The following is a 27,287-nucleotide window of genomic DNA, read 5'->3' as shown; positions in this document are numbered from 1 at the left end:
ACATGCCCTCTGTGCAGAGACTTGCTATGACTTAGTCACTTGACCTTTCTCTGCCTTACTTTACTTACTGCTGGTGGCACACACTTCCCTGATAACAGCTTAGGTGCAATGGCCTGAGATTAATGCATGAGCAGTGTGTTAGGATGACTGGAGTTAAGATACTTAAAAAAATTAACAGTCATTTCATATAATGTTGCAGGATATGTAAATTACAGCACATTTGCATGAAGTTTGAAAGAAAGGGAATGGTTTCTTAACTCTTCACCTATGAAGGTGAAGTGCATCCCTTTGATGACAAGGCCTTAGAGGCTGTGTCAACATCGGGACCTCCTTGGAAAACCTAGTATGTGTCTTCATCCCTGAAATGAGGTAAATGACTGTCAATGTAACCTTTCTCTTACAGACTCACTAGGCCATCTCTGAGATATCTACCAACTGACTAGTGAAAATTGATGAAGCCAAGAGGTAGCAAGGCCAGCAGTATCCCTCCCTCTCTTCCTACCTGCTTCTGTCACCACATGAAGTCAGCAAGCAGCTGCTCTCTAGACCTGACACCACCCTTTACACTGGTGATGCTCCCTAGTCAGACCTCCTGGAGACATAGTCCTTCTAAAGTACCTCCGTATGCCGATTGGGAATGAACCATTGTGGGCACACACACGCTACAGTTTGAGAACTTCTCTTTCCAGAGAAAAGCAGAACAGAGATTCTGGTGCATCCTTGGCCCCATGTCTTGTCCCTCTGCCCTCACAGGGACAGGGACAGCTCAGAAGCAGACATGGACTGTCTGGGTGACTGAGTAATAGGCAATATACCTTCCAGAACATTGACTCCTTTTTTGTGTGTGATGCATTTTTAAAATTTATTTTTATTAATTTATATTTTACATTCCAATCCCAGTTCCCCATCCCTCCTTTCCCCCTGCTCCCTCTCCTCACCTCCCATCTGCTCCTTAGAAAGGGTAGGCCTCCCCTAGGAAGTCTACTAAGTCTGTCCCATCATCTCCTTCAGGCAGGACCAAGGCACCTCTCCATCCCCACACCCCTGTGTCTAGGCTGGGCAAGGTATCTCTCATAGAGAATGGGCTCCACTAAGTCAGTGCATTAGAGTTAGATCTTGGACCCACTGCCGGTGGCCTCGCATATTGTCCCAATCACACCATTGTCACCTATATTAAGGGAGTCTAGTTTGGTTTTATGCTGGTTTCCCATTTGTCAGACCAGAGGCAGTGATCTCTCACCAGCTCGGGTCGGCTGATTCTATGGGTTTCCCCATCATGGTCTTGACTCTTTTGTTCATATTATCACTCCTCCCTCACTTCAATTGTACTCCAGGAGCTTGGCCCAATGGCTAGTTGTGGATTTCTGTATCTACTTCCATCTGTTTTTGGAAGAGGGTTCTAGCTTCTCTGGGGTTGTGGATTGTAGGCTGGGTATCTTTTTCTTTATGTCTGGTATCCACTTATGAGTAAGTACATACCATATTTGTCTCTCTGGTTCTCGGTTACCTCACTCAGGATGTTTTTTGTTATTGTTGTTTTTGTTTTATTGTTTGTTTGTTTTTACTAGTTCTGTCCATTTTCCTGCAAATTTTAGGATGTCATTGTTTCTTACCACTGAGTAGTACTCCATTGTGTAAATATACCATTTTCTTTATCCATTCTTCAGTTGAGGGGCATCTAGGCTGTTTCCAAGATCTGGTTATTACAATTAATGTTGCTATGAACATAGTTGAGCAAATGTCCTTGTGTGAATTGGCTCCTTTTCATATGTAACTTTTACTGGTGACATTTTTTCCTTTGCTATAAGCAAAGGGGAGGGGGGTGGCTTGCCCTTCCTGGGGCATATACCCTGCCATCCAGTTCCAGCTGTGAACACAATTCAGACGCAACCCAGAATCACTTGGGGGCTTGTCTACATCAGCCTGGCCTGTGGGCATGTTTCTTAGGAATTGTCTTTATTCCACATTAGCTTATGTGACATTACCCACTATGGGTGGCAGCATTCCCTGGGTCTGAGTCCTGAATTGTGTAAGAGTAGAGAAGACCAGATGGTCACTAGACACACATACATTTATCTCTCTGCTGTCACCGGAGCTGTGATGGGACTGGCCACTTCAAGCTCCTATCCATCCCCTGCCACATGTGAGCCACATAAATCCTTTCTCCCCTAAGCTGCTTTGTTCACACATTTTATCACAGAAGCGGGAAGGAAGCCAGGGCAATTCTGAAAGCTCGGCAGCATCCTTACACTGATTGCCGAGCTCGCTCTACTTGGCCATCTTCTATAATAATCATTAACCTCCTAGCGCATCTTAGAATTACTTGTATTCATAAACAGTATCTGTTTTCTTTCATCTAAGGTATAAAGCCTCAGGTTTGGGCATCTGCTTATTCATAGCACACTCCAGACACCAAGAACAGTGCCTGGGAGGACTTGCACAGAGCAGTAAACTTCCCTGTGTGACAAATGAGGCTGGAATGCAGGCATGGGGCTTTCTACTGAACTCTTAAGGCCGCAAACGTGGTTACTGGACCACTGAACAGTTTCCATGTGGCTCACACTACAGTCTAAAGGCTAGGCTGACAGTATTGACTGATACATTGCTTAGGGATGGTAGGATAAAAAGGGACATGAGTATGACTTGCATTCTCTATCCCATCCTTGAGAGATGGAACTGCTGCTTGCCACTGTGGGTAGGTTTGTTTAGGGTCAGCTCAGTGTGACTTGCCCAGCTGACTTCCGTGCAGGGTTGAGAGGAGAGGTCTAGACTGGAAGCTGTGAATTTGGAACCCATAAATACAAACATGACTGTGGACACCTGAGCCCCCAGGATTTCTATGTAAGGAGGTGCAGAATAAGTACAGGCGCTTGAGGTACAGCAGGCTGAGCGACCAGGTGAGTGCTGATCTGCAGGAAGGATGCTGAGGCATGCTGATGGGATGCTGAATGCCCTCCATCAGATCCTCAGCACCCTGCATATACACATAGCAGTAGCTTGGTGAGGATGTCAGGGAAACTGGTAACTGTCTCATGGCTGGCCTATGTAAGCTGGGTTCAAAGTCAGGAAAGCCATATGGGAAGTTTCAGAATTGTAAAATAAATAAATAATATATATATAATATATATGTATATATATATATATTGAACTAGCAATTCTATTTTTCAGAGTCTTTGTACAGATATGATTATATACTTGGCAAAGTCTTCTTTGTAATGGTGACCACCTAAGGTACATTATACATCTGTATAATGAACATTAGATATTATAATATGTATGTGCGTATATACATATATGTGTAAAAATATGCACATACTGATTTTATAAAAACGCATAGTATTTGCAGTATTTATTTTATCAATGGGGCTAGAAGAACAGAGCCTATCTCTGTGGTACCTCCTCTCTGGTTCCTCAGAGGTAACAGCTCTGTTGGAGAGGGACTTGAAAATGGAAAAAGGAAGACTATGTTCTGTGTATTAGTTTGTAGGTTTATGCTTTTTAACTTGTGTTGAATCATATTATCTGCCCAAAGGTAAATAAAACGTAAGAGAATTGCAGACAGGTATGATGGGGTGGGTTCTGCATGGTGTGGATATATCTATATAGCTATATCAATATATATATATATAGATAGATATAGATATAGATCAAGATATCTATATCTCTCTATATATATAGATATATAATAGATAGATAGAAAGATAGATAGATAGATAGATAGATAGATAGATAGATAGATAGATAGATAGATATAAACAAACCTTGGGTTTTGCTAATGCTAGGTAAGTATTCTTTGCTCTTGCCAAAGTGTGGAGGAAGGCAAGGAAGCCTCATCTTAATAACTGGTGAAGTGGCCCCTGCGTTTCTCTGTGACAGGACAGGGGGAGTATCTTGCTGAGCTTAATGTTTCTCCTATTAACCAAGTGAATCACATGTCTGCTCATAGCAGTTAAATTCCACAAAGCATCAAGTTATGCAACTTCACTCACCTAGATTTACCCAGATGGAAATGCTGGCAGAGAGAGGGAACCACAGCTAATTCATTCACAAATCGCACTGCTGTGGGTTCAGCATCACAGGGATCTTGCCATCCATCTGGTTTTAGAGCTATATTTGAGAGACCTGGTTTATCTGTTCTGTCTCATGTGGAATGAGATTTAACAGTTCAAAATCCATCCTAAAATAATTGGGCTTTTGTTGATGCCAAGACTGTTTTGGGAAGATGGCCAAGAAAAGGAGCCTACTGGCTGGGGCTGTTGGGAAGTAACTGGGTGTTTCCACACCTCCACAGGATGGAGATGAAATAGCCCTGTGCTCATAGCATGCCCACGCCTGACCTCACCCTGAGCTGGGCAGAGTCCTTGACCATGACTGTCCATTAAAATGTGTGGTGTGTAAACTAGTCAGGCATGAGCAGAGGAGGGCATGTGTTCTCAGGCAGTGCGGTGTTTTCTTTTAATACTGTCGAGGAGTTGACCCCTCTTAGGTCATAAATGTCCCTGTCTTTTAGATTCCATCTTCCAGGAAACAGCCTACTTTACCTAATTTGACAAATTGGAAATAAAATTATGTGGTCTAGTTAAGTTTTGACATTCAAAACTTTGTATTCTTTGATTTCAGTTTCCATCTTCTGAAACACACACACACAGATAGATACTCTTGTGTTGTTTGATAGAACATTTTAGAACAGACAGCAAAGTAAATTTTCGGCTGAAAACTAATTGTTAGTATGGTTACTGCATTTCCATCAGCAATTACTGGAATCCACAGATATAAAACCCATGGAAGCAAAAACCTGCTATTCTTAATTGAGCAACTTAAAATCACTTAAATAGTTTAAGAGGCAAAATAAAACTAATCTTTAAGTACATCAATGTCTCTCATGAGTGTTTTTTAAAAAAGTTTTGCCACATGTTGTATACTGTACCTCCTACATTTCAAATTTATAGAAGAAACCGTAACCACTGTATTTAAGAGGGTACCTATTTTGTATTTGATTATGAAAAATGGCTCTGATTTTAGTGTAATGAGGAGAAGATTCCCTGCTTCTCATTTGGCCCCATCTGCTTTCACAGCAAGTATTGCCTCTTTGTGTTTCTATTAATATATATATATATATATATATACATACATACATACATACATATATATACTACATACATACACTTACATGTATACTCAGTGTGTTTCTATTAAGTATATATGCACTTATATGTATACTCTGTGTTTCTATTAAGTATATGCACTTGCATATATACTCTGTGTGTTTCTATTAAGTAAATATGCACTTATATGTACATTCAGCATGTTTTCCATGTAGAATGACTAAGGCTTTACTTAGTGTTGTTTGTGATGAGAATTACAAAACAACATAAAATTTCTCTTCAGTATACTCTTGTATAGTTGTGTGTATGTACACTAATATTCTGAGTTCGTTTAATTAGATTATTTGAAAATTGTATATCCATTTATTAGTTTTGACTAAACATGGCAGTCTACCAGTGTTACCTTGGCTTTTGTCATTAAATGTGAAGCTCCTCAAACTTTCCCTTAAAATGTTTAAATTATACAGTATTTTGAAGTAATATCTAGATAATTATTCGAAAGAAATACCTGTATAAATCCAAATCTCCAGTGTGGCTCAGAGGTTAGGAGCCCTGACTGCTTTTCCAGAGGTCTTGAATTCAATTCCCAGCAACCACATGGTGGCTCATAACCTTATTTAATGAGATCTGGCGCCCTCTTCTGGCCTACAGACATACATGCAGATGGAACACTGTATACATAACAAATAAATAAATCTAAAAAAAAAAAAAAAAGAAGATACAAGAAATAGACTTTGTTCCTGAGAAGAAAAGAGCAGTGTCCTGTTCGCCCGCTATTGTTGACCTGGTTTCTGGTTTCTATTTCTGAACTTGGAGATTGCATCTGCAGCAGGGTGCTTAATGACCTTCTCCACAGCAGCAGCCAGTGTGCTCTCAAGAATGCCAAGACTCCACAGGCTCGCACACATGGTTTAAAACTTCTCAGTACTGATACTGCAGATGTCTATCACAGACATAATCTCCTCAGGTTAAAGAAAATCCCAGTTGTTTTCAAACTGTTTTCTTATCTCTAATCCTATGAAAACTACTTAGCTTTCTGGCTGGAAGACCCCATGTTTCAGTCCCTAATGCTACAGATGAGGAGCAGGCCCCACAAAGTCCTCTTGCTATGCATCCACCCACAATGGTGGCAGCTCACAGGTGTCTGCTGATGGGTTTCTGGTCATCAGCGGTTTCTGGTTTTATTACCCCAGAAGAGGCAACTTTGGGTAGTTCTTTATCTCCTCATCCTGTTAAGGTCTGTAAAGACTCTACTAAACAGAGCGTATAAAATCCGTGTGGGCACTACCACTGTGCACCACAGTTGAGGGGCTGTCACTAAACCCCTGCAGTCCAGACCCACAGGACAAGATACAGTGGTCATGGCTGGGCACGTCTGAGCACAGAGGGTATTCTCATGCCACTGGGGTTCCTAGCATAGCTAATAGGAAGGGGAGGGTCAGAACTCCCTCCCACCAGCGGCTGGAGAGCAGCCAAGATTGTTTCTGAACAGTGATGCAAACTGAGGCCCAGGAGCCAGCCTGCCAGCATCATCCCAGACCTGTGCTGCCTCCTCCCTGCCTGTGTCCCAGGCTCTGGGTGGCCTGCTGTCTGCTGATGAGAGACACTCAACACATGGCCTTAGTCCTCAGAGCTTCGTGTGGGAAGGGTTTTACATGATTACTTAAGTGAAGTCAGAGGATGTTCTTAGTGTGGTAGTTTGAAAGAAAATGACCCCCAAAGGGAGTGAGACTATTAGGAGGTGTGGCCTTGTTGGAGGAAGTGTGTCACTGTAGAGGCAGGCTTTGAGGTCTCGTGTATGATCAAGCCATGCCCAGTGAGACAGCTCAATTCCTGTTGCTTGCAAGTCAACATATAGGACACTTGGCTCCTTCTCCAGCACCGTGTCTGCCTGCACACCACCATGTCCCACCATAATGATAATGGACTCATTCTCTGAAACTATGAGCCACTTTGTAAAAGTTGCCATTGTCATGGTGTCTCCTCACAGCAAAAAAAAAAAAAAAAAAAAAAAAAAAAAAACCCACACCAAGGCTCTTAAGTTTTCGGATGTAAATTTGTGTGATTACTTTTAGTTTATTTTATAAGAATAAAATAATTGAAAACAACCTGCTATTGCAATTTATCTTACGGAGTTTTCTATTGTGCCACATGGACTTTCTTATCTTTAGTATGGCATGTTTCCTAGTAAAAAGTCCTACGTTGGTTTTACACATACACATAATTTGGCTGACTCCGAACAAAGCATTGGTATGTATTCCTGTGCCACCGTTTAATGCTGTTAGCATGGTGGCTATGTGATACCTAAAAACTGCCATTGTGTTCTTTAGCAAAATTATGGTAGTTGTGCTGTTGCTTAAGCACAAGTTTCTGTTTTTAATTTGCACGCATGCACCTACAAATCTGTTTTTGCAAAGCACTTGGGTGTGTTTAAGTATTGAGTTTTGGTATAATCATGCTTACTAGTGGTGTAATCAGTGAATGTCATTTGCCGACCATATGTTTTCATTTCAACAATCAAAGAATTACTCTCATTATCCAAACTGGTGATGTCTTTTGTCTTTAATAGTGTAAGTAATTGACTACTGATTGACAGAAACAGGAAAGTGCTCTAAAAAGCCCACAGGTCTAATAGTTCCCTTTTTCTTCTTGAAGTAAGTGTTCCTCATTAAGTTTCATGTTAGAACAGTGTTGAAGGTAATTTAAAAATTCATGTCTTTGTGAGGTAGGCAGTGACTAGAAAGGAAGATGTAGATCTTGCCCCCCCCCCACGGCCCTCCTCCCTTGAAGGGCACAGTTGACAGTCTTGTCATTCCTAGATCTTCACCTGTTGTCACTCAGCCTGGCTTTCAGTGTGTGCCTACTATTCACACTCTCCAGTCTGTCCCAGCTTCCTACCCTCTGTCTAGCTGTCCTCCACGCATTCTTGCTTAGAACCAACCCTTCACCCATCCCAGACTCCTAAACCATAATCTTCCAGGGCAGGACGTCTGCATTTTAGGTGCCCTGTGGGTGACGAGGCTTGAGGTCCTCTCCCTAGCGCTTGTGCTTTTCAGTGAGGTCTGTCCCCATCCTCGCTGGCAAGCTATCAGAAGCCCCACACCCATAGCCACACGCCCTGTAAAGCTTCTGAGTGACTGCACCCACTGCCCTCTGCCTGCTCATCAGCCACAGATCCCTCCCCATGCCTGTGCCCTTTCACTTCCCAGATTAAACAATGGGGACTTTAAAAACAGATCTGGGGCAGGCCTGAAGGCTCCGGTTAACATGCTTGTTTGTCTGATCTTTACCAGCCACTGTAGAGCTCTCTCTACCTGTTAAACAGAATATGTTTTACAAGGAGAAGGGGCCGCTTTTAAGTTTCTTAATAAGATAGGACATTTTTTCACTGGGGTAGTCCTTTGCTGTAAATATTTGGAAATAGGAAGGAGTTTACTTAATATCTAACCCAAACAAGTCCTTTATGTCTACCATGGAACAGTGACCTTAGAAGACTCCCTGTGATTTGCTAGAATAATTCCTGGTAAGTTATTGCTAAGGTGTGTGTGTGTGTGTGTGTGTGTGTGTGTGTGTGTGTGTGTGGTATGTGTGTGTGAGTGTGTGTGTGGTGTGTGAGTGTGTGTGTATGTGGTATGTGTGTGTGAGTGTGTGTGGTGTGTGTGTGTGTGTGTGTATGTGGTGTGTGTGTGAGTGTGTGTGTATGTGGTATGTGTGTGTGAGTGTGTGTGTGGTGTGTGTGAGTGTGTATGTATGCGTGTGTGTGTGTATGTGCTGTGTGTGAGTGTGTGTGTATGTGGTATGTGTGTGTGAGTGTGTGTGTGGTGTGTGTGAGTGTGTATGTATGCGTGTGTGTGTGTATGTGCTGTGTGTGTGAGTGTGTGTGTATGTGGTATGTGTGTGTGAGTGTGTGTGTGGTGTGTGTGAGTGTGTGTATGTGTGTATATGTATGTGTATGTGTGTGTGGTGTGAGTGTGTGTATGTGTGTGTGGTGTGTGTGTAAGTGTGAGTGAATGTGTGTGATGTGTGTTTATATGTGTGTGTGTGTGGTGTGTGTGTGGTGTGTGTGGTATGTGTGTGAATGTGAGTGAGTGTGTGGTGTGTGTGTATATGTGTGTGTGTGGTGTATGTGTGTGTATATTTGTGTGTGAGAGTGTGTGTGAGTGTGTGTGGTGTGTGTGTATGTGTGTGTGGTATGTGTATGTGTATATGTGTGTGTCTGTGTGTGTGCGTGTATGTGTGTGTGTCTGTGTGTGTATGTTCATGTAGATATGTACACATATGAGTTTAGAGGACAGAAGTCACCTGCAGTTCCTTAGCCACCATTCACTTGTTTTTTGAACTGTCACTTACTGTTCTGGAGCCCATCAATTAGAAAAGTCTAGCTTGCCAGCTACTCCCAGGAATCCCCCTGTCTCCACAACCCAGATACAGGATCACAAGCACACACCATCACACCTGGCTTTTGTGCACAAAAGGTCTGGAGATCACATTTGGGTCTATGCTTGCAAGTGTCTTAGTGTCTCTATTGCTGTGAAGATACCACAACCACAAAAACTCATATGAAGGAAAACATTTAATTGAGGTGGTTGCTTGCAGTTCAGAGGTTTTAGTCCATTATCATCATGATGGGAAGCATGGCGGCACGCAGGCAGACATGGTACTGGCTACATCTTGACCAAAAGGCAACAGGAAGTGGACTGTGACACTGGGAGTGGCCTGTGCATTGGAAACCACACAGATTTCCTCCAGCAAGACCATACTTACTCTAACAAGGCCTCTCCTCCTAATGCTATTCCCTCCAGGGGCCGTTTTCCCTCACACCATCAACTTCCACTCCCTGTCCCCCAAAGACTTGTAGCCGAATCATAATGCCAAAAGGCTTTCTTTAGGTCCAAATTCAAAAGTTCCCATAGTCTATCATAGTCTCAAACTTATTTAAAAGCATAAAGTTCAATGTCTCTTCTGAAATTCATGCAATCTCTTAACTATAGAATCAAAATAAAAAAGCAGCTCACATACTTCCGGCATATAATGGCATAGGATATACATTACCATTCCAAAAATGTAGGAAGGGTTCTCAAGGAAACTCTGGACCAAAGCAATACTGAAAACCAGCTGGGCAAACTCCACACTCTGCATCCCCATGTCTGATGTCAAAGCACGCTTCGGATCTCTAACTTTGTTCAGCTCTGTTGACTGTTGCACACTTCTTCCTCGTGGGCTGGTTCCACTCCATTAGCAGCTCTCCTCAGCAGGTGTCCTGTGACTCTGGCATCTCCAGCATCCTGTGCTCTCCAAGTTGACCCAGGCTTTAACTTCACAGCTTCACACAGTGGCCTCTCTAAGGTTCCGTGTAGGTTCGCCCCTGACACATGCCCACATCAAAGACACAGAGGCAAATCCCATAGTGTATTTCTTCTATCCTTAACTCAAAAGCTGGAACACATGGTTAAAGCTGCCAAGTTCTGCTGCTTGTTGGGGCAAGTTGTTCTCTGACCATAGCCATTGCACTTCATGTGATTCATGTAGACATGAACACAAACACATACACACACAAATGTGTAAGTGTATGAATGTAAAAGAAAATGGATTCCACTTTAAAATAAGTAAACAATAAAATTTCAAGTAGGGCCAGTGATACATCTCATTGTTAGGACGCTTGTTTCTTGTGCATGAGACCCTGACTTTATTCTCCATTACCATAAAAATAAAATAAAATAAATACAAAGTAGAAAATGTCTTACCAGCTTGATATTAATTTTATATCACTGTAAATACAGTAAATAGTAAACATGACCTTTCTCAGCATCTGTCAGTAGGAACTAACCACATTCGTACTGTACTGGTCATCCAACAGTTCAGGCTGTGAGTCTGCTAAAAGCAGGAGCAAGAGGTCTGCCCCATTGTGGAGTGAGGCTGCGCCTGTGTTAAAGGAAGGAAAATGAGGTGTTATGATCAGTTTTCCCCGCAGGCCTGGTCCCAGAGCTGTGCCAGCCCCTAATAACACACAGGGATGCTGTATTAGATATAAAGCTGTTGGCCTGTTACTAGCGTTTCTTATTGGCTAGCTTTGCCTTATATATTAACCCATTGCTATTAATCTAAGTGTTTCCATGTGGTCTCATCTTACTGGAGAGAGGGACTGGACCGGCTCTCTCCGTCCTCCATCTTGAATCTCCTCCCTACTTCTTCCTCTCTCCTCCTTGTCTCCTAGTCCGGCCTATCTTGCTTTTCTATTGGACAACAGTGCTTTATTCACCAACCAACACGAGAAACATATTTACAGAATGACATCTCCCATCAATGAGGTACAGAACGGGACATGCATTGTGCTTCTCCTCTGTGAGAAGGGAGAGATTGTGAGTCTATGACGTGCTTCTGTCTGCACAGAGAAAGCACACAGGGAGATGAGGAGTGGGGAAAGGTAGAGGAGACCAGGAAAGATGCAAGACCCACCTGAATATACCTTGATAGCCTTGGAATCACGTTAAGTTTTGATTAAGTTTTGTAAATTTATTTTTGGAAAATGATGTTTTGTAAAACTAAAGCACATAGACACTGACACAAGCAAACAAGCAGTGAGCCAACAGTTGAACCTAATTATGCTTTGTCCATGATGCAGTCACATATTTGACAGGACTTACTGGTCATGCTCAGTAAGACCTACTCTAAGGTCAAAAGTCTTAATTATTACCAGTCACAGTGTCTGGTTAGGAATTAAGATTTCTTACCTAAGAAGGAACAGTAAGCATGAATTTTCAAAAGTTATATAGAAACATTAATTATATTTGAATCCAAAGAACTGATAAGATCCCTCCTTTTTGTGGGGGTGGTGAGGTATTTGAAATAGGGTTTCTCTGTGTAGCCCTAACTATCCTAGAATTTGCTCTGTAGACTAGACTGTCCTTGAACTTACGAAGATCTGGAATCTCTTTAAAAATGTTTATAGCTGCTTGTCTTAATTATTGTTCTATTGCTATGAAGAAACACCATATAAGGCAGTGTATAAAAGAAAGTGTTTGAAGACTTGCTTACACTTTCGGAGGATTAGAGTCTGTGGTCATCAATATGGGGAGTAAAGCATCAGGCAGGCAGCCATGGTATTGGGGGCATCAGCTACAAGTTTACATGTGATACACAAATAGGAGACATAGAGAACTGACTGGACTAGAGTGGATTTTGGAAACCTCAAAGCCCACCCCTAGTGACACACCTTATCCAACAAGGCCATGCCTCCTTGTAACCCTGATAAAGAAAGACCAGTGCCTCATGTCTTTGTCTAGTTTGTAGACAAAGGTTCATCTTTGTATTGCATTATCTGTAGAGGGTAGAAACTTAGTACGGAGGCATGGGAACTGTGCCTTCAAGAGAGAGGAGATAGGAACCGTGGTGCACAGGGTAATGAACAAGAAAGGATAGGAATGGCAGAACAAGGTGGAGGGAGGAATATGGGAAGGGATAACTAACACTAAAGCACTTTTGAAAAACCCATATGAGAATCACACTATAGCAATAAGCTTCATTCGTGTGTGTGTGTGTGTGTGTGTGTGTAGTTTAAATGGTCTTACCTTACAGCCGGGGCTAGCAAGTAAAAACCCAGTAGCAGGAATGGGTTACCTCTTTTTTAGTTTTAGCCAGTGAGGTCCCATATATCCCCAAGCATTACAGACTATTACCATTATTCACAGTTATCCTCTGGAACCTGAGGAGTGCTGAAGACACCACACACTTCACTCCTACAACATGGGTTAATCAAGCTGATACTTACCTGGAAGATTCATAACTACTGGCCAGCTTTCATGGTGCTGGAAGGTGCTATGCACACTCTCAGAAGAGACAAAGAATCATCAGTCACACCCAGTTCTGACCCCTTGTAAGCTACAACAACTGGCCGGACAAGATGTGGCCACTGGTATAATAATGGCATGGATGGTACAGGAGTAACCAATCACTTTCCCTATGAGGTGAAAACCATACCTGTGTCACTGTTAAAGGAGCCATGAACCTGTAACTAGATGTGCCCCAACCTGGGAGAAAACTCAATACTTTTATCTTGCTAAATGGACATAATGTTAAAACTGTTCCTAATAACCCATTGCTATACCCATGGCTTAGTACATCTCTCAACCCTTATCAGAGAAACTTCTTCTTATAGTATATGGCGATTAACATAGAGACCCTCAGTTGATCAATATGCAGATAAGAGACTGTGAGGGCTGAGCAAATACACATATGTTTATCACCTAGCTTTATGTCTACTTGACACATGCTAAGTCTTTGGAGACTTGATTGAGAAAATGCCTGCATAAGATTGGACTGTAGGCAAGCCCGTAGAGCATTTTCTTAGTTAGTGATTGGAATGGGTGGACCTAGCCCATTGTGGGTGGAGCTGGCTTGGGCTGGGGGTCCTGGGGTCAACATGAAAGCAGACTGCCCAACCCATAGGAAGGGAGCCAGTGAGCAGCTCCCCTCCATGGCCTCTGCATCAGCTCCTGCCTCCAGGTTCCTGCCCTGACTTCCTTCAGTGATGAATACGATGTGGAAGTGTAAGACAAACCCCATTCTCCCCGGGTTGTTTTTGGTCATGGTGTTTCATCATAGCAATAGTAATCCTAACTAAGACAACACCCTACCCCAAGGCTCAGCAATCTTTTTGGTAGAGAGGGTGGAGAGATTGTAGGAACAGATGTGATGTATAGCATCAGGTAAATAACTTTTCCAGACAAAGCAGGAATGTTGCACATATGAACTTACAGTCGTTTGGACAACATGTACAGGACTTACATAAGCTCAAATCAGACAAAATCCCAGAATGGAGTGGGGAAGGTCGGTACAAAACCCCACCACTAGTTGAGAAGCTCTTGACATTTGACGCCTGTAGCAAGAGGGAAAGTCATTTAATGATGTGACCCTAATGTGGCAAATACACTCCAGGGTAGGCTCCATGTCCAGGAGGAGTTGGGCGGCACAAACTGAATTCAGCATTATGTTGGGGGGGGAGCTCAAAACTGAGTGAGGAGGGAGGCGAGGGTGACTCTGGGATGAGTTAGGGAGTGAATATTATCAAAATACAGATATAATATAAAATAATATTAACAAAAATGTCATTTAAAATGTAATGAAAATTCAGTAGCAAGACTATTATAAGGGAGAGAGGTATATGTGAGATCATGCATGTGTACAAACACACACATACACATGTACACACTCACACATACACAATATAAATATCCTTGGAGAAATAACTAGCTCTGGGAAGTCTTTTTCTGGATTTCTAGAATTCTTTTTCTGGAAAAGAATGACTTTTTCAGAAGGCAGGTATCGAAGGCCAGCTGGGTATAGAACGGTGTGGGAAGCATTTTGAAAGGGTCTCATTAGCCAGGACAGAATGGTTGACCATAGGGGAATAAGCAAAGACAACCTATGCATTATAATGACTACACATGGAAGGACTCTTCCCTTATTGTTATGAAGATCCTTCTAGAGAAACTCTTTTGAAAGCCGATTGGAAATAGTCATTGATTAAGTGAGCTTTGAAAAGCTCCTTTAGTAAGTGTAATGTTGGAGGAGCATCTCCTCTTCCCTATAGGTTTGATGTCTAACCTTGTATTGACCTCTACCGATGGGAAGTGTGCGTCTTTGTGTCTAGTTCATCTCCTGTGCCAGGGTTGGGTCCTCAGTAGAGATGAAGTTTACCCCCGAGACTCTAGATGCCTGTGTCTGTCTTAGCTCCTTTTCTGGCTGTTGGCAGCCTCTGTCTAAAATAAGCAGGTGGCGATGACCACCCGCAGACCTGTGAGGAACATTCACTGGCCTCTAAGACACTCTCCATCTCTCGATGCGTTGAGTTTCCCATGTTTTCTCTCGTCATATTCTCAAATAGACTTGTTCACGTGCAGCTTGGAATTGGTAGACATGTTCCCTGCTCATTACTTCTTACATGATAGGGAAGTGATAACCTCCATTCGTTTGATTTCTTTCAGCCATGGAATTCCATGAACACTTGCACAGCATAGGCACTAAGGAGGGCCTGAAGGAACGGAAGCTGCAGAAGGCCGTGGAGAGCTTTACCTGGAATATCACCATCCTGAAGGTACGGAAGAGGACACCGATACGATAAAATGCCACGACCAAGGCAACTTACAGAGTTTATTTTGCTTACTGTTCCAGAGGGATGAGTCCATTATGGCAGGAACACACGGTCATAAGCAGGCATGGTGGCCAGAGCCAGAGGCTGGGAGCTTATATTCTCACTACAAATAGGAAACAGAGAGCAGTCTGGAAGGCTGTAAAACGTCAAAAGTCACTCCCAGTGACACAGCCAGGCCAGGCCTGCTAAAGCTCCCAGACAGCGCCACCAGTGGGGACCAAGTGGCCATGATGTATCAGCCTATGGTGGACATTTGTCATTTAAGCCACAACATTCCAGTTCTTGCTTCCCATAGGCCCATGGCCATATCACAGTGCAAACTGGATTTAGTCTACCTTCAGACAGCCCCATAACCTTTCATAGTCCACAGCCTCTTCTGAGATTCAAAGACAGTCTCTACTTGAGATCCCCCTGTAAAATAAAATACAAGATTACATACACCCAACATACATATAATGGTGCAGAATATACACTACCATTTCAAACCGGAGGAATGGGGACAAAGGGAGGAAATACCGAACCAAGGCAAGACTTGGCAGGTGAAATGCCAAGACCCATGTCCTCTCCCAGGGACATGGGTGTGGATGGCTCGGCCCCTCCAGCTTTGCTTGGGCTGACCGTGCCCATGTGTACCTGTTGGTGGCACACAGCTCTGTCATTCCCAGCACCTGTGGCCTCCACTGTGTCCCACGTTCCCTCTCACAGCTCTATGTGAGGGCCTCTCGGGTCCTCTTGCGCTCAGGGGCCCGAGAGGCTCTCTGAACCTGGAGAAGACTGCTCAGCATCTCCACTCCTGTACCCTTTACCCCTCTAAACCCAGCACCGTTTGGACGGCTGTGCCAAGTCTGTCCGTCCGCTCGGGTGGGCCCTTCCCCTTGAATCTCGTCAACAGACGCGCTTGTATTCGGTTGCTTTCCAAGAGCAGAGGTTGACGAGGCTTTCTTAGCTGGAGATTTAGCTGGGTGGGTCTTGCACTGAGGGCAGGCTTCCCTTCATTCCGGCCCAGAGCAGGCCTAAGCCTCTCTCCACCACAACCCTCAGCTGTGACATTAAGCTTCCTAGTGCCTCCTTCCCCCCACCTCCATATTACTTCTTTCTGACCTACTTACACTTTGTCGTTGCAGGCCTGCATACACATTTTCAGTAATAGCAATGCCTTAGAACCAACATTATTTTGTCGTGAAATTTCTTCTGCCAAAAAACATTAGTTCCATAATTTTTAATTCAGCCTCAGGCAACTTCTCGGGGCATGGGCAGAGAGCAGCCAGATTCTTTGCTGCAATGTCGTAGGAATGGCCTCGAGCCCAGTTGCTACTGCTGTTTCCCTCTGAAACCTCTTTTCTGTAGTGGCCTCTGTAGGAGAGAGGTCTCCTTGGTGAGGGGTGAGGAGGTGCCATTACCTGTGAGTGTCAGAGCAGCAGTGGACACACACTGGGAGCCCCTACGAGAAAGCGTCTCTCTTTTATCTCTTTCATTTTTAATATTGTAGTATAACTACATCATACACCCTCTCTCTTCTCCCCCTGTCCTCTTTCAAATTCATGGCCCCTTCTTTCCATTGTTACAAACATATGTGTGTGAGTGTGTGTATACATATATACATATTTCCAAATACATAAATGTAGCCTGCTCAATCTGCATAGTCACTTGCATGTGTGTTTTCAGGGCTGACCTCCCTGGAAGACTTATTTCCCTACTCTGAGCATCTGAGCTTTCCTTGGCGTGACTTACATTTCTTGTTAAGCTGTGTCTGTGTGTCTGTCTGTGTGTGAGAGAGAGAGAGGGAGGGAGAGGGAGAGAGATCTGGGACTGTCCCCGTGCACACATCGTTTGAACTCTTCATCTGATTTTAAATTTCACGGTATCTAAGCCGTGCCGCTGCCTCTCTAAGCACTGTCGCTCCGTTCTGAAGTCTAGCATTTGCCGTGAGCCTTGTCCAGTGTATGGAGTGGGTGCTGGTAGAGAGCACAGACGAGCTCTACAGTGAGCCACACTTGCGTCCTTGTGGACCTCCTCCTCCTCCCCTGCTTCAGTCCAGCTCGGCGGCTGCCCTGGATCTCAGGCTGCCGTGTTCGGCCCTGCTCTCAGACCCCCCGGAGCCGCTTCCCGCTGGTGGTGCCACTGTGCTTGGTGTTTAGTTTTCTATCTTTACACAGGTCCGGTGTCACTGACTCTTCTCTCCTCTCCGTAAGCAGAACACAGAGGCCATCGTTAAATTTGGACCTCCCTTGTTTGGTCAAGGCTTCCACTGAACTATATCAGCTTTATGAACCTGTTAAATGAGATCATGAGAGACCTCAGGGAACTGATAAAACACTGCATTCCTGCCACCAGAAGCCCTTAGGGCCCTTAGTGACCCTTAGGGCCACTGCTCTGCCAGCTTAGCCCTGTGCGTCTCTACATTCTTCCTGGCCAGCTAGTTCCTGCTCATACAGTGTCTGCTGCCTTATTGCCAGGCCTCTCCTCTGCCTCCCATGACTGCTCTTCATGAGCTCTGAATAAGCGAGCCCTTCCTGATGTTTGCTGGCTACAAGTCTAGAACTTGTAGTTCTAGACCCACAGGGATAGAGCTCCTCAGATTGTCTTCCTCAGCCCCAGTCCACAGTCTCCAAAAGATGGCTACCTTCCCTGGCTGCAGGTTCCTACTGCTGGGTAGCAAACCACCTGAAAGCTAGTGACTTAACATGTACCCCCCTCACACACACACACACACTCCACACACACATACACACTCACACACATACACACACTCATACACATACTCACACACATACTCACACACATACACACTCACACACATACACAACACTCACACACACACTCACAATATACACATATACACACACTCACCACACACATACACACACATACACACTCGCACACATACACACACACTCATACACACACATACACACTCACACACATACACACTCACACACATACACACTCACAATATACACATATATACACACACTCACCACACATATACACACACATACACGCTCACACACATATACACACACAATACACACACTCACACATGCACACTCACACATACATACTCACACGCTCACACACATTCACCACACACACATACACACATTCACACACTCACACACACTCATACTCACACACTCTCATACACACACTCACACACATACACACAACTCACAATATACACCCACACACATACACACACACTCACACAGAAACACTCACACACAGTCATATACACTCATACTCACACACTCTCACACACACACTCACACACTCACACACACTAGCTGGGCCCTTTCCCTGGTCTGTGTGGTGTTGGCCAGGGCCACTCAGAAGGCTCTGCTTTGTGTGGGGTTTGCCCACTCTGGATGCAGGGAGTCGGCTTCACTTGTGGGACTGGCATCTCTCTTAGGGGCGTGGGCCGGGGCTTGGATAGTGTGTGCTTAGTGGGTTATAACCCAGGCTGCCATCAGATGGAATGTCCTGCTGGTCCTCATGTCCTACACTGTCTGCCCTCAGAAACAAGGATGGGAGGGAAACTCTCTAGGAACAACAGACCTGCCAAAAATAAGTCAATGACCCAGGTGGTGTCTAGGTGTGCTGTGGGCTTTCTCCATCTTCCTAGGTACAGCACTTACCTTAGGGACTTGAAGACTGTCCTTCCAGATGTTTCAGTTACTGTGTTACCAGTGAAGTCATACATTGCCAGTTTTTCTGGAAAGCTGTACTTGATGGAAGCTAATTCTCTATTTAAATAGTGTGTAAAAACGTGGAGTGGCTCAGAAAACCAAGCAGCTGTGTTCATCCTTAGCAGGCTGCTCTTCCTGATTGGTTTAAAGCATAGCACATCCCCAAGGACCTTAGGGCCATGCATTGATTGCTCAGGTAACGTGTGATCACAGAATGTGTGTGAGAGAGAGGCCCCTCCCCATGAGGGAAGTGATCACACAGAATGTGTGTGAGAGAGAGGCCCCTCCCCATGAGGGAAGCGATCACACAGAATGTGTGTGAGAGAGAGGCCCCTCCCCATGAGGGAAGCGATCACACAGAATGTGTATGAGAGAGAGGTCCCCCCCATGAGGGAAGCGATCACACAGAATGTGTGTGAGAGAGAGGTCCCCCCATGAGGGAAGTGATCACACAGAATGTGTGTGAGAGAGAGGTCCCCCCCATGAGGGAAGTGATCACACAGAATGTGTGTGAGAGAGAGGCCCCTCCCCATGAGGGAAGCGATCACAGAATGTGTGTGAGAGAGAGGCCCCTCCCCATGAGGGAAGTGATCACAGAATGTGTGTGAGAGAGAGGCCCCTCCCCATGAGGGAAGTGATCACAGAATGTGTGTGAGAGAGAGGCCCCTCTCCATGAGGGAAGTGATCACACAGAATGTGTGTGAGAGAGAGGCCCCTCTCCATGAGGGAAGTGATCACACAGAATGTGTGTGAGAGAGAGGTCCCCCCCATGAGGGAAGCGATCACACAGAATGTGTGTGTGAGAGAGGTCCCCCCATGAGGGAAGTGATCACACAGAATGTGTGTGAGAGAGAGGTCCCCCCATGAGGGAAGTGATCACACAGAATGTGTGTGAGAGAGAGGCCCCTCCCCATGAGGGAAGCGATCACAGAATGTGTGTGAGAGAGAGGCCCCTCCCCATGAGGGAAGTGATCACAGAATGTGTGTGAGAGAGAGGCCCCTCCCCATGAGGGAAGTGATCACAGAATGTGTGTGAGAGAGAGGCCCCTCTCCATGAGGGAAGTGATCACACAGAATGTGTGTGAGAGAGAGGCCCCTCCCCATGAGGGAAGTGATCACACAGAATGTGTGTGAGAGAGAGGTCCCCTCCCCAGGTGAGGGAAGTGATCACACAAAATGTGTGTGAGAGAGAGGTCCCCACCATGAGGGAAGTGATCACACAGAATGTGTGTGAGAGAGAGCCCCCCCCATGAGGGAAGCGATCACACAGAATGTGTGAGAGAGAGAGGCCCCCCCCATGAGGGAAGTGATCACACAGAATGTGTGTGAGAGAGAGGCCCCTCCCCATGAGGGAAGTGATCACACAGAATGTGTGTGAGAGAGAGGTCCCCCCCATGAGGGAAGCGATCACACAGAATGTGTGTGAGAGAGAGGTCCCTCCCCATGAGGGAAGCGATCACACAGAATGTGTGTGAGAGAGAGGTCCCCCCATGAGGGAAGCGATCACACAGAATGTGTGTGAGTTTGTGTCGTGCCCTCCCCAGGTGAGGGAAGCGATCACACAGAATGTGTGTGAGAGAGAGGCCCCTTCCCATGAGGGAAGCGATCACACAGAATGTGTGAGAGAGAGAGGGCCCTCCCCATGAGGGAAGCGATCACAGAATGTGTGTGAGAGAGAGGCCCCTCCCCATGAGGGAAGCGATCACACAGAATGTGTGTGAGAGAGAGGCCCCTCCCCATGAGGGAAGCGATCACACAGAATGTGTGTGAGAGAGATGCCCCCCCATGAGGGAAGTGATCACACAGAATGTGTGTGAGAGAGAGGCCCCTCCCCATGAGGGAAGTGATCACAGAATGTGTGTGAGAGAGAGGCCCCTCCCCATGAGGGAAGTGATCACACAGAATGTGTGTGAGAGAGAGGCCCCTCCCCATGAGGGAAGTGATCACAGAATGTGTGTGAGTTTGTGTCGTGCCCTCCCCCCAAGGAAAGTAATTGCATAGAAGGTGTGAGAGCCCCACTGTGAGGGAAGGGCCCTGTGTGCTGCTTCTGTAGTGTCTCTCAGGTGCAGAGCTGATCCTGGCCCACTCAGTTTCCCCCTCCCCTTCCTCTCCTCGGTCTTCTTGGTCTGGCCCATCTGCTCTCTAGGTTCAGGTCGTGGCTACTTCTGCTGTGGGACTGTCTGACTGTCTGACTGTCCTCCCCACCTGTCTCCAAAATGCCTGTGCTGTGCCAGTAGGTGAGCCTGCCCACCTTACCACAGGTCTGTGACAGGGACATGAGTCGGAGCAAATATAGAAAGCAGTAGTCTAGATCCCATGGTGCCCAACAATGGCTGGATGCTGGGGGTGATGTTTCCTGGGGGCATGACCTGCTTCCCCACATTTTATCACTCATCGTTCATTCAAGCACGCGAGCTGGAAGCCTCTATTTCCGCTTCAGTGTTTAAGTCACGGGAAGTGTGTCAAGATGCTGAATACAGTGGAATGGTGGGAATTCTATCTCATTTACTCAGTGGTTGGTGAGGTCCAGCTGCCTTTATCTGGGGCTCACATTTACTTGAGAGGAACATGAGATACACATAGAAATCGAAGTGTATTTCAGTGCAATTTGCTGTTCAGATTCTGCATTGGCGAAAGTACCCAGTTTGTCTGAGTTCAGCCTCTTTGCTATGAGATAGGAGCAGCAGAGTCTCCACGGACATGAGACATGTCCTCTACAAGGCTGACACAGGCATTCATTCAGTAAACGGTGGCTAGTGTTCCCAGAAGGCTTTGCTGTTTTGTCTCTGACACAACAGAGGCTTTGTGGTTTCAGACTTCCAGTCCAAAGCCCTTCTGAGCAGTTTCTGAAAGAAAAGTCCTAAGGGCTAGAGCAGTTGCTCAGCACTGAGCACTCTTCCGGGAGACCTGATTTTGAGTCTTAGCACCCACATAGCAGCTCACAAACATCTGTAATTTCAGTTCAGGTGGTCAAACACCCCCTTCTCGCCTCCTCAGGCACTGCACAGACATGGCACACAAATACATAACACATAAAAATAAACCTTTTATAAAAATGTAAAGAAAACTTTAAACAGCCCCTACATTTTTAAAGGGTCTTTTACTTTTCTATTGCATTTTTAAGTTCATAGCAAAGCTGAGAAGGTTTCAAGGTTTCTCACGCCCTGTCGTTTGCAGGCATCTCCTCTATATTATTAACTAGTATGTTATTGAAGATTTTTGTATCTGTGTTCACTAGGGACGCAGTCTGTGGTTTTCTTCATTGTGACTTTCCCTAGTTTGTGTATTAGATACTGCTGGCTTCCTATGATGATCTTGGGGTAATCCTCCTGCATTTCTGTTTTTGAAGAGTTTAAGACCTGGTTGTAGTTCACCACTGGAGTCTGGTAGGATTCTTGTAGCAGCATCTTTAAAGGTGACTCTGTGCCAAAGTGAGGACCTTCAGCGTTTTGGCCTAAATGTATTGGAGTTCTTTTGAGATGAAAACCAAGTAGAGTGAGTTACAAAATTCAAAATGGGCTTTGAAACTGAGTGCAGTTTGAGTTTTTCATCTGGAACTATAGAGCCAGCTTGCAGAAGCCTAAGAAACTAGCCACCTGTTGTCTGTGGCAGCCATGTCCTGGAGTCCTTGCCTGTGCACGCTGCTCTGTGCACGCTGCTCTGTGCTCACTGTTCGTAAGCATCACCTCCTTCCGCCTCCCTGTCCTTTCCCACTGGGAGCTCAGCTTGCGACTTCATTTCAGACTCACACAGAATAGCACTGGGACAGTGAGCCCCCCCCCCCCCCCCGGGATCCTGTGCTGCCTCAGGGACAGTGATTGGGCACTTGATTGATCTGTTTCAGATGCCATAATGGCCCACCTAAGTTTGGGAAACAAAGGTAACCAAGAACCCTGTTGTTACACATTATTCCATGCCTCTGGGGGCTTTTCTTTTTAAAATTTCCTTTCATCATGTGGTAGTTCTATATATGCTAACAAAGAGCAGCAAAGCCTAGATTTCTTATTCCTATGTGCATTAAAAATCAAGTGTCACTTATCATAGGTCCAGACACTGGAGAAAGACAAAACCGAAACAGAATATTGTAGAGAAGAACTGCGTATTTTTATTTTACATTCACTCAACAGATACTTACTGATCACTTACCATGTAACTGGTAATGTTCTAGGCTAAGAGGATCCAGCAGCCATCAGGAAACCCACAGAGCCAAAAACAGTAATGTCAGGTAGCAGTACGTGTTGAGAAGTAGCACAGGAGATCTGTGGACAGGTTTTGTTCTGGTTTTGGAAGGAGCTCTCAGGGTGAGTATTACTGAAACGGGAAATTGCTGAGTCAGGAGGACCTGACAGGTCAGGGAGTGAGTAGTGGGCCCTGGTTCAGTCTGCACATGGAAGGCCGCTTGGACAGGACCTGCTGGGTGGAGTAGCCTAGAATAGTGGTGCTAAGTGAGCAAGGCAGGGGACGAGGGGACAAAATGCCTGCTGGGAGGCAGGTCACAGGGCCACAGACAAGGACTTTGATCCTCAGCACCTGGGCAGCCACTAAAGGGTTTTCAGCTAAGAGAAGGTTTGTTATGAATGGGTCATGGTTGGATCTCTCCGACTGTCCTGAAGAAGACGTCCTGTCCTAGGGTTAGAGGACTATGGTAGTAGACCAGGGTGTAGCCTGGGAGTGAGGGTGGCCCTGAGAACCTGATTTGAAAGCTAAGGCACAAGTTGCTCTTTGCAGGTGCAGTGGGCCGGGTTAGTTTTGATTTCAACTCGACACAAACTAGAGTCATCTGGGAAGAGAGAAGTGAGAAATGCCCCGCCAGATTACGAGGCTTTGAAGCGTTTTCTTGATTAGTGTTTGATGTGGGAGGGCCCCAGCTTACTGTGGGCATTTCTACTCCTGAGCAAGTGATCCCGGATACCCTATGAAAGCAAGCTCGGCAGGCCATGGAGAACAAAAAGGAAGCAGCATCCCTCCATGGCCTCTGCGTCAGCTCCTGACTTCGCTGGGTGATGAAATACAAGTTGCTTTCATTTGTGGTGTTTTATTGCAGAAGTAGAAAAGTAACTAAGACACATGAGCAATGCCTTGACTGAAAGCCGCCTGGGAGAAGAAGGTTGTATTTCAGCTCACGGGTCACAGCCTGTCATCAGGAAGCTAGGGCAGGAGCTGCAAGACCCATAGCTGCTTCCTGCCTTGCTTCCTCTGGCTTGCTCGGCTTGCTTTACACCCGAAGGCCACCATTCTCCCCAAACCACAGTAGCTTGGGACCTGCTACTTCAATTAGCAATCAGAAAAGCTGCCCCGAACGTGCCCATAAGCCAGTCTGATGGAGACATGTCCTCTTCCCAGATGTGTGACGCTGACAACTGATGCTAACTGTAAGGCTGTAAAGTTAGCTTTTTTTGTAACGTTGCAGCATGCACAAATTTCTTAATTTCTTATAAACCAACAAAGAAAGGGAATTTGAATTGAAGAATGCATTGCTATTTACCTTAGCACCCACAAAAGTAAAATCTCTAGGTATCTATCCATTTAGAAAAATATATATTAAACTTTTATGAGGGAAACTATGGAATGCTGACAAAGAAATCCAAAAGGACTGAATAATGCAGAGTCCCAATCTGGGAGGGTTCCTGGAGAGCCGCTGGTCTTCCATCGGTGACAGAATACCAGTGAACCCAGCTCTCCTGTCACTGAAGGAACGCCTCAGCAACAGGGTAGATTGAGTGTGAGGGCAAGCCAGCAGGAAGTCAAGTTCCCTTCTTCCATCCTTTCCTGTGGCCTGCCCCCAGAAGGTGTGGCCCAGATTTATTGTGGGTCTTCCTGTTTCAAGTAATCTGATTAAGAAAATCCCTCACGGGAGTGCCCAGAATCTGGTTTTAGTTGATTTCCAGATGTAGTGAAGTTACGACCAACATTAGCCATCATAGATGTGACCCAGTGTTGGCAAGATGTCAACTTGTAGATTCAGGACAGTCCCAATCCAAATCCCAGCCATTTACTCTGCAGATACCAACAAGCCCATTCTAAACTGTGTGTAAACACCCAGAGTAGCCAGTGCTGCATCGAGGAGAAAAACCCTGTGGTAATAACAGTATTGACGCAGGGGTGGGGGTGGCGAGGCCACCTGACTTCAAGGTGAGACTGCTGTGCGGCCAACTGCACTGCACTCCAAAGGCCAGTGCTCCCACAGCAGTGGGCGTCAGGGTGAGGGTTTGCGGTCGGGAGGATGGGGGAGCCTAGGAGAGGTCTTTGTAGCTAGCACTGGGCTAGGCCTGTGTCTTAACTGCATGGGATAAAGTAGCATACAGCTAAGGGGCACACTGTACAGACGCCATGCCCTGCTTCTGATGTTATACTACAGCTGCGTGAGATGTCACCATCCGGGAGTCTGGAGACAAGCATGTGGGGCCGCCCACTACTGTGTGTGGGCCTCTGTGGTTTGGTACCACTGCATGGTTTCTCGTGAGGCAATCCTCTCACACCCTGGTAAACAGGGTGGTAATGAATGATTCCGAGTGCGATTGGATGAACCAGTGACTGTTGGCGTTACTTAGAGGAGCACGATGCACTCACAAGGCCTGTGTCACCAGGGTCCTCTCTGAAATCTGCAGGCAGCCTAGTGCTACCACGGAGCAACCTACACTGCCCCAGCCGTTGGGTCCTTTGTATGTTATAGTTTAAATGTGAAATGCCCCCATAGGACACCTAGCTGGTGGCACCGTTCTGGAGCTGGGTGACCGCTGGAGTGCAGCCTTGGGGGGAGATGATGGGGGGAGGAGATGACTGAAGGCTGGCTTGAGGCTCACGGTCCAGCCTGACTTCCGCTCTGCTCGCTGCTTCCTGACCACGTGACCTCCTGTCACGTGCTTGTCATGCGCCACAGCTCCCCCATGGCGGTAGATGGTGGCTTCGAACTGCTGAGTCCAAAGGGGCTCGTGCTTCCTTGAGTAGCTTTTGTCACAGCAGTGAGAATGGTAACCAGTACACTGCATAGCGTACTCCGCTTCCCGGGATGGGGCCCCGCCCCCTCCAGGAGGGACATTCTCACACCAGAATAAACATCTATAGGGCAGTTTATTTCAGAATAAAAATGATTTTAAACATTAAAAGGAACAACCAGGTGGTCCGGCAGTCACTGAAGGTCTAATATAAACAGTCCAGAGAGGTGGCCGTGTTTTAAGTGGGAGGAGCTGAAGGGCAGGCCCCGTGGAGCGCGGGGTGGAAACCAGAACACAGCAGACGCGGTACCAGCGAAGCCAGATATCCCGTTTGCACACTCGGGATGCTGTGTTTCCAGACTGTGCACCAGGTCCAGCGTGGCCTGCTGTTTAATAATGCTGTCTAATTCATTTTGTTCTAGGGACAAGCGGATCTTTTGAAATATGCTAAGAATGAAACCTTGGAGAATCTGAAGCAGATCCATTATGCAGCTGTTTCTTGTGGACTGAACAAACCAGGAACTGAAAACTCTGAGGCCCAGAAGCCACGCCGGAGCCTGGAAGTCATCCCTGAGAAAGCCAGTGATGAAAATGGAGACTAGGGGCCTCCCTACCATGGTAGAGTCGCAACCCTAGGGCCAGTCACCGAGTGTGCTGCACTCACTGAGGAAAATACCTGGGATTTCAAAGCACAACTGGAATACTGATTGCAGTCTGCTACAGCTGTGAAATGTGTGCAGGAACCCCTGTGTGAAGGCAAATAAACTCTTGAACAAGAAATTGTATCCCTGGCCCAAACATGCTGTATTTACACAAAACGCCCCGCGTCCCACTGTGAAGCAGGGCGTTCTTTCTGGCTCTCTCTGGTTCCAGAAGAAACAGCCTTTTCCTACGTGAAAACAGTTTGCTCAGGTGGAAGTAGATTGCATTGTTTGTATTTATTGGTGAGAGGCTAATCTGCATATCTTACTTGTGTGTGTGTGTGTGTTTGCCAGTCTTGGGGCTGCCGAGGATTCGGTGGCAGAATGGAAGAGCTGCCTGGCTGAAATGGGCCATGTCAGCGTGGGCAGCCGGATGGAAGTGGCACCTTGTACAAAGTTTTTCATTGTATGTTGTAGTGTTCACATTAAAGATATCTTTTATGATATTTCTCCAACAACAGTACACGCTTTTAGTGCAACTTTAACCTTAAAAATGGCTGCTTGTGACAGCTTGAAACAGTGGTTAAGTGGCAGATTGTTCATTTTAACTGAGGCTCCACACTGCCCCCTGCAGATCCCAATAAACTCCCTAGCCAAGGGTCCTGCTGTCTGCAATCTGCATAGGAGTGGGAACAGTGGGGGGCAGGCCACATTTCCATGAGGAGCCACCGATGGACAGAAAGTCTGTTTCTTTTATAGGGAAGGACACT

The 27,287-nt window shown here is 45.8% G+C and overlaps 1 protein-coding gene across 1 annotated transcript in view; it reads left to right on the top strand.

Annotated features, from left to right (window-relative positions):
* Plcl2 (phospholipase C like 2) overlaps positions 1 to 27,037 on the top strand; it is a 144,780-nt gene extending 117,743 nt beyond the window's left edge. Inside the window, exons 5-6 of the mRNA XM_051204188.1 lie at positions 15,089 to 15,198; positions 26,299 to 27,037. Of these exons, the coding sequence (XP_051060145.1) occupies positions 15,089 to 15,198; positions 26,299 to 26,478 (290 nt within the window). The 3' untranslated portion in view covers positions 26,479 to 27,037. The remainder of the gene's footprint in view (positions 1 to 15,088; positions 15,199 to 26,298) is intronic.
* Positions 27,038 to 27,287: the final 250 nt, after the last annotated feature.

The sequence above is a fragment of the Phodopus roborovskii genome, unplaced genomic scaffold, assembly GCF_943737965.1.
Source record: "Phodopus roborovskii unplaced genomic scaffold, PHOROB, whole genome shotgun sequence".
Lineage (NCBI taxonomy): Eukaryota > Metazoa > Chordata > Mammalia > Rodentia > Cricetidae > Phodopus > Phodopus roborovskii.
Note: the sequence above shows the minus strand (reverse complement) of the source record. Positions and strands in the feature narration are given on the sequence as shown.